Below are 7,776 nucleotides of genomic sequence, written 5' to 3' on the forward strand. Positions count from 1 at the left end.
GACAGCGACAGATTGAGGAAATTGGCAAAAAGAGTAAATCAAATCTCTCACTTAAGTTCTGGGTCAGTCAAATCAAGAGGTCACAACATCGGATCACCAGGAAGTCGTTCCACGAGGTGATTCCGATAACATTCGATCGATACAGAAAGCCCAAGAGAAGGAACGAGTTGACCAGCTGATCTCAATCGTAGAGGTTGATTTTAAATTTAGTGATACGAGAATAGACGAGAATGCTGATGATCGGTAATCAGCATATGCTTACACCACGGGTAGGCCGCCCAATTATGCGGCCTGCAGACCGCCCACGCTTGCAGGCGGATGGGCGGTCTGCAGGTAGGCCCCACGCGGACGGCCCCCAGGTCGAAATGCCAAGCAGTCCTCAGGCCGCCACGCCTGGGTCGAGACTCAACGGCAGGCCGTCTAACCCCCGCCTGACTAGTAATATGGGTGCGCAAGCGATGACCCGCCGCGGTACTCCCCGAGTAGAGATCCTTCACGGTCCATTGCAATAACCGCAAGACCCGAGTCGCGGGCCCGTAGACGAGGGCCAGGTAACCGGGTCACCAGGTCCAGCGCTGGCCGGACCGCGACATTAGTTGGTCAAATACTCGCGGTACTCGACAGGTGTATCAGGAAGAATGGATAATAACATTTCATGGGTGCATTACTTGAGACGAGGGAAGGAACATATTGACACGATAACAACATGTATTTAGTTTTATTGATTAGTGTAATACGCCGTAGAACAGCGCCACAGGCGCCTTCCGGTTCAAATCGAGTCTTCATGTTCGGAGCCCACATCTTCGCCATCTCCCTTGCCTCCTAGAGGTGGGACCGCTTCCTCAACTACCCCAGAGGTTCCCGCAACAATCGCATCCTCCGTGGGTAATGCAAGCACATAGTTCTCCTTGATCTCACTCCAACTCCTCTTGCCGTTGAATATCTCGTTGTCATTCTGATAGATGATATCGTAGAAGCTAAGGACAAAACGTGAGTCATCAGAGCAACGAATGCATGACCAAGGAGAGGAGACCGTTACATACGAAGTTGTATAATCTGGTAGATCCTTTTCTTTATCTCGGAGAAGGTCAAGCTGCTTGTCCACCGCAGACCATATGTTGGTTGCAGAAGGGGTTTGTCGAAGACGGGTGGCTTCGCGACGCTGTGCGACCATATCAGAAACGTTAGTTGACGTGATCGTCACTCAGGCTCCCTCGTACTGCACATAACTCACTAGGTATGCAATCCTGCTTCGAGTGACCTCGTCCGCCGCGCGCCAAGCTGTTATGGCATCTACATCTCCCCCAATTAGTCCACATTTCAACGCAATCTACATAATGTTGCACATCAGCAGCCATATGGTGTGAGAGCCTCAAATAGGGAGCTTACTCGATGCCACAATGCGATCAGTGTGGGCACGGCAACACCCTTCACCGCCCCATGCTTTTGGTTGTGCACGTTGGTTAATAACTGAACATTCAGGAAAGTCAGCATTTCATGTAATTCCATTGTCAGCTGGGCTGGGCTTACCAATAAGTGTAATTTTTCGCGCGCGTGTTTACCCGAGTCCCTGATAGCAGTCGCGTACTTGCGGAGCCCTTCGCCATCGTTAACTCCTCGAATTTGTTTGGGAAGGTGTAAAGCAATCCATTCTGCGTCTTGTTTTGCGACACGGAGCTATTGGGTGCAATGACGTCAGTGGCAACAGTATGTGACAATGTAGGGGCTCACTCCAAGACGGACCCTAACACGATTGAAGAGAGATCTCGGGAGATAGTTCTTAGCTCGATCCTCGATTTCGGTGTAAGACTGCAGATCAGCTTCGGGGATCAATTGGACTGACAATTCGTTCAGCAAGGCCTGCACAGGGATCGGAGGTCAGTGCTTGGAATACCGAGAGGCAGAGGTGCACTGACTTTCAACTGGCGCGATGCCTTCCACTCGGAAACTGTCGCCGTGCGAGCCGCTTTGGCAGAGGCTGCTGATGCCAATGTCGATGTCGACGTCGATGTCGATGTCGATGTCGAAGTTGAAGTCGCCGTGGGTGCTGGTTTGAGACCGCCAGACTGGACCGCCTCACTGAGATCGTCGACGTTGGCTGAGATGACGTTCATCTTGTCAGTGAGATCCTGGTGAAGGATTCCAAACTGTTCGGCCACCTGTTCCGCGAGGGTGGAAACCTGTTGAGAGATTCTACAGAGGTAGAATTGTGTCCTTGCAATATTCCCACAAAGCGCCAAATGGCGATAGTTATCGCCATTAACCTGACAATGGTTCGCAAATACGTCAATGAACTGGTTCATATGATCTTCATCATGTACTGACCTCGCCAAGTTCTCGAGCATAGTCACTATGCTTCGCGTCCAAGTCAGCAGAAGACGTCATTCGGTCAATGAAGTTGCGTTCCTCGTCCGCGAGAGCACGGAAGTTGGCGACAGGTTCGCCAGTCGTGGGTTGGAAGTGACTCAACGGGTCGTCGCTTTGGGTGGGGTTATTCGAGGTTGATTGGAGAAGGGGCTGTTCAAACTCGGTAGGTGATTGAGTACAAAGGCGTTTCTGGTTTTCGGGGGCCGGGGTGGCAGTTGCATCGCGAGGGGTTTTGGCCAGACTAGTGGTCAAAGCTTTCACCTTGGGACGTCGACGCGATTCCAGTCCGGGGACCGACTCGCCGCTGTTACTACGTAAAATTGAGCGGTCCAAACGTTGAGACGTTGGGGCAAGGACCTCTCCAAGCTCTGGATACTGATGTTAGTGTATCCTGAGGGGTCCAAGAAGGCTGAAGGAGATTTGACACACTTTTGGGTGTGATCAAACTCTCGTGATTGTTGAGGCCGCGCAAAGTTGAGGCACTCGAACCGCCTCGAGAACTGCCAGAGCTCTGGCTGGTATTGGCGGGGGGGTTGAGGAGGTCACCTAGAATGCACGCGCGTTAGAATGCATGGATTTGAAGTTGAGAGAGGCCTCACCGAATGTGCAATGTGCCATTTTTCGCCTAATACGGGCTGAGGAGTGGATGCTCTTTGCATGAGTGACCCCAACGAGTCGAGATTTCGGCCAAAGTTAGCATTGGTGTGACCTATTCCACTATGAGACGAGATTAGGGCCATGTGAATTTCGTCCTCAAAGGGCCTTTCGACCTTGACTGCGATTCCTCATTGGAACCTGTGATCACCACTGCAAACAGGAGTTCGACACTGACCTCCACGATAATCTAAAATGTCACAAAGTCCACCCGCCGCCCAAAGGTCAGTAATCAAGTTGCCTATCATGATGGGCAAGATGGAACATTCACCGTTTTAATTGACTTCCCTTCTGTTGATCGGGTGTCTCACCATTTTCGTTTGGATGTTATCAGCACCGCGCCAAGTGAAGGTCTGCGAGATGAAGGGGCCATAGACTTATCGAACGCCTCAATGGCTGTGTCCGCTAACAAGTTCATCGTCATTCCCGATTCCCAGGAGAGTCCAATCAATCTCCTTTCTCCTACCGTATTTCATCCAGATCACACGGAAGATCATACGGGGGCAAACCAGCCCAACCATGACACTGAGGAAGGTCTGTCACTGTTTCTCAATCGATCCTAGTAGCCATAAGTCCCAGTTGCTGAACCGATATCTATGTTCCTGATTTGTTAGCCGAAGCAGAGCCTGACCGATTTCGGCGTCGTAATCTGTCATACGCGGCCGTGCGACGTTTCATTGGGTTAAAGCCTCTTCGAGATTACATGGTTTTTGCTGGATTGGCACCTTCGGAGACGAGCAAAGCCCTGCGAATTCTCTCTGGCCACGCGATTCATAGCTTCCACGTTTTCCTTTTCCCCGAGCTCATATCACCGAAACAAATGTATCAATGGGGTATCCCATACGGGGTAGGGGCGGAACTGATCTTACACGCGGAAGGTTACTACCACAAGCTTTTGCGCAGAGAAAGGAGAAACAGATCTGCTGAATTATAAATGTCAGGTCCACATTCCAGGTGCCCGGCGGACATGGCTCATTTGCAAAGATATTCATTTGGTTCAATTGACCTTCTTTCGTGACGCTCGGCTCAGCCATACTCCCTGCTGAACAAAAGCCCGTTGAGACACGTAAAAACGCAAGAGATGGCCAAAATGGGTCACATTGGCCAAATCGTTCCCGCTCAGACAGGAATGGTATTGAGGTGTGCATGGGAGGCCATGAACACCTCGAACTCTCTTTCGTCATTCATGTACAGTAATTCATTACACCCGCGAAAGGACAAGAGCAAAGAACTGGGAGTGAGGTAATTCATAAGACAGTCACGTTTAAAATTACAAGTCTGCCGCGGTGATTCAGGCATTCAGATCGTGGAAAATAATAAAACCTGATCCGGCGTTGATGGACAGTTAGTTAAAGCTATCCTGCCCCCTTGTGCTTGAAATGAAGTCAAATTGAGTACATGCGATGTTATCACCCCCAAAATAAATTGTTCAAAGGCCTGGGTGGCCAGATGTTGGAATAAATGGGTAAGTCTTTCAGGGCGGCCAAAGATGTGATACGTTCCATGGGATCCTTCTTCAAAAGAAGCGTGATCATTTCGCGCATAGGTTCGGACATCGTACGAGGGAATATGACTTCCGCGTGCGCCACATGGCTTCCTAAATAGGTGATTTTCAAGGAGGAGTACATTAGCGAAGCTCTCTGTAAGTTTGTCCTTTTCGTAAGGTTATAAAGGAGAAACTTACGATCTTGGAAAGGCTGGCGATATGTACACAAGTAATACATCATGAAGCCGAGATTCCACCAGTCCACAGATGTGCCGTATTGACCTCCTGCTAGCATTTCCGGAGCTCGAGCGTTGGATAAGCCGTGATCCCCAGAGGTGAAGCCATCCGGGTCAAGGAGGTCCCAAGAATCCAGGCATACCAGCTTGATGTGATAACCGGGATAGCACTTGACGCTACTTGGATCCATCGCTCGAAGCACCGCGCCGTTGGTATGGAAGTGGTTCAACACTTCCGCGAGTTGCATGACATAGTGTGACACCTCGGCTTCTGAGAGATTCCTTTCCCCGACAAGGTGTTCGAGATCCGGGGCATCCTGATCGTAGGCAAAGACGAGGTTGATTCGCCAGTCTTCCAGGAAATGGCCAAGGTAACTGGGTATGCCAGGGTGTTCGAACTCTGAGAAAAAGGCGATTTGGTGAACCTTTGATGGGGCAAAGGGTGGCCGCAATTCATTGTCATTTGGCGGTTCGTAGCCCTTGATAGCCACAACTAGGCCATCGGCGGTTCTTCTGGCTGTCTGCGTTCTCTGTTGATAACCCCACTTGATGTTAAGGTCTCGTTTGAAGTCGGTGTCTAACAAGGTGTCCGGTGGAAACAATGCTCGCATTGACGCCCAGGTGACCCAGTCCTCCTGCTCTTTGGGCATTACAAAGGAGTCGTCGGTATCGGAAACAGAGGTGGAATCCGAAGAGACTCTTTTGGCGCCTGGCTCGCTAAGTTCGTCATCATCGGAGGGGGATGAGGAACGCTTCATAATTGCGTATGTGAGCTTGGCCGCGTCTGAAGGGCAACGGCGGTTGTTTCGATAAGAGCTTTTCTGTGTGGAATATGCGAGCAGACGTCGATCCCTCTGGCGACACCTTTTCCAACTGCGTGTTTGCCCGTTCCTGCACATGTATTTAGAGTTCATACACCTGGATATATCGCCTGCAATCCAGGGAATAGCCGCGCGTCCAGCTTTGGTGATATGACATATATCATATCTTCCAAAAGATATGATTTATATCTCAACACCAAAGCTGGACGACGGGCTATGGTCCTCTTGAGCACCATAGCCCGAAAGTCGCATCAAACTTTCGCGACGCATGACTTGCGTCGCATTAGTTTAATGCGAAGCATGAAGGGCAGGACAATGATTCGATTCATAGTCCTGAACTTTTGGTCCATATGTTCAGGACAGTGAAAAATTAGGCTCATAGTGAATGAGCGCATTTAATCTGCATTAGATGCTGGCCGATTTGGAGCAGGGTGGCCATACATGCCCTCGCATGCGCGGCATATGGCCTTTTGGTTCGCAAAGCCCTTCTGTGGGAGTTTCGAGGTATATGGCCCCATGGACGGCACCGTTAGTGCTTCCCAAAGTTTCACAAGTCGTGGACATGAATTTGTTTGTCATGGTCCATACAATATTGTAGAGTACAATGTTGTAATGAATTTGTAACATTACATCATAAAATTTTCACACGTCGTGAGTCAAAAACATTCAAATACGCCCAACCTATTACCCGGGTCACCTCAGGCCAAGTTACTTCCATGCCATGATCACCGCCAAACAAAGATCAGGAGGCCTGATGATACGGTTAGGTTGGAGAATCGGCACCTGGTGACTGTTTCCTTTTCTTTCGAACCGGACGGGGAGTGGCTTTCCACTTCGCCAGGCCGGTTGCAATCGATTGGTTCCATTGCGCAGGCGAGATGGCATTAACTTGCAGGTCCCCTAATTTTTGATGTAGTTCGGCAGAGTAATGTGACGCTGAATTAAGGATGTAAGATTGATGCGCCTCGTGTTTCATTGTGGGCACCGAAATCCGGGTTGCTCGCCTTTCAATCTTTTTCGAGAGGGTCGAGGTAACAGTGCAATGACAATCATGGCAGTTGTGCTGCATGTTAATGAGGGAAACGACGTTCTTCGGAACAAAGATGTCAATTCGAGGGTCAAAGAGCTGTGCTAGAAGGAGGTGATGGGCTACCACTTACCTTGATGTCACACGGGAACGTGACCTCCGAAACGATAAACTCTCGCATTCCGTAAAACGGGACAATGCGGCCCTTGTTGCATTTGGCAAGAATGAGAATCACCTTGGAGGATGATTCCCCCGCGGGTTTCCACAACGAAACGACCTGCCCTATGAGGCCTTCGCCTTTCACCTAGAATAAACACACGAACGTTAAAGCATTATCAGAGAGAATCCACACTGCGAGGTTGACGTACGGCGACGAAGTCCTGGGGCTCAATCTTTTGGCGAGAGGGCAAAGTGACACTATGGAGTTGTTCCAAATCTGCATCCGATGCCAAACGTTCCAGACACGCCGGAACCGCGCCCTGGTCTTGCTTCGGCCCTGTTAGGCCAAACATGCACGATCAGATCGTATGTTGACAAGATTGAGCCAAGAACTTGAACACTTGCCACTGTCTGTGTGTAAACCCACGTTGCCCACGGTGATGTCGAGGCCAGAGGCCTGAGCCAACTCGGGGATCCTCGTCATCAGGGATTGTATTTCACGTCCAGGCGCAACGCGCGCCTGCAAGTCCTTGTCGAAGAAAGAAGCCCCCGAAAGAAAGATCCGCAACATCAGGGCAGTGAGGAAGGTATTGGCAATATCGTTACCTGGGCTTTGTTTGTTTGAATGGACCGAGGCGTCTCGAGTCTTCCCGTTGAATGATTCGAACTTCTCCGTGGCTACAAGGCAGGGTGGTCCAAATCGGCGGATTGAGGCTTTGAGGTGTCCCAACATATGAAACTTTGGCTTGTTCACCCATTGGGCCGTCATCGACACAAGCTGATTCATGAATATATCTACGTGGGTATTGAGTTCCTTCAGGTAGACGTCGACATTATTTATTTCGGTTTGAAATACATAAGATCCTAACATGCAAAGCGCTGTCCATAGATGTCGTACTTCTTCGGTGACCAGATCGTATATAACAAACGGCACCGTCTGCAACACGGTGCGGAATTCTTTGCCTACCAGGCTTTGGAAGAACTGGATCACAGTATTCGGCAGGATAGGAGGCCCGTTCAAACCTT

The 7,776-nt window shown here is 50.1% G+C and overlaps 3 protein-coding genes across 3 annotated transcripts in view; all 3 read right to left on the reverse strand.

The window, feature by feature from the left end:
• Window positions 1–769: 769 nt before the first annotated feature.
• MELLADRAFT_70141 (uncharacterized protein) lies at window positions 770–3,269 on the reverse strand (the record flags this gene model as incomplete). Its single annotated transcript, XM_007419471.1, has 10 exons — window positions 770–977; window positions 1,044–1,162; window positions 1,235–1,330; window positions 1,390–1,470; window positions 1,531–1,677; window positions 1,744–1,860; window positions 1,917–2,264; window positions 2,326–2,735; window positions 2,797–2,913; window positions 3,200–3,269. The coding sequence occupies 10 exons, from the start codon at window positions 3,267–3,269 to the stop codon at window positions 770–772; spliced, it is 1,713 nt and encodes a 570-aa protein (XP_007419533.1).
• A 1,161-nt stretch (window positions 3,270–4,430) lies between these two features.
• On the reverse strand, window positions 4,431–5,501 carry MELLADRAFT_87261 (uncharacterized protein; the record flags this gene model as incomplete). Its single annotated transcript, XM_007419470.1, has 1 exon — window positions 4,431–5,501. One exon carries the CDS (start codon window positions 5,499–5,501, stop codon window positions 4,431–4,433), a length of 1,071 nt encoding a protein of 356 aa, XP_007419532.1.
• An 826-nt stretch (window positions 5,502–6,327) lies between these two features.
• The window catches only part of MELLADRAFT_70143 (uncharacterized protein), a gene marked incomplete at both ends in the record, with an annotated part of 4,027 nt that continues 2,578 nt past the window's right edge, over window positions 6,328–7,776 (reverse strand). Inside the window, 3 exons of the mRNA XM_007419469.1 lie at window positions 6,328–6,690; window positions 6,725–6,895; window positions 6,960–7,087. Of these exons, the coding sequence (XP_007419531.1) occupies window positions 6,328–6,690; window positions 6,725–6,895; window positions 6,960–7,087 (662 nt within the window). The remainder of the gene's footprint in view (window positions 6,691–6,724; window positions 6,896–6,959; window positions 7,088–7,776) is intronic.

This window comes from Melampsora larici-populina (assembly GCF_000204055.1).
Source record: "Melampsora larici-populina 98AG31 unplaced genomic scaffold MELLAscaffold_207, whole genome shotgun sequence".
In the NCBI taxonomy this organism is placed as follows: Eukaryota; Fungi; Basidiomycota; class Pucciniomycetes; order Pucciniales; family Melampsoraceae; genus Melampsora; species Melampsora laricis-populina.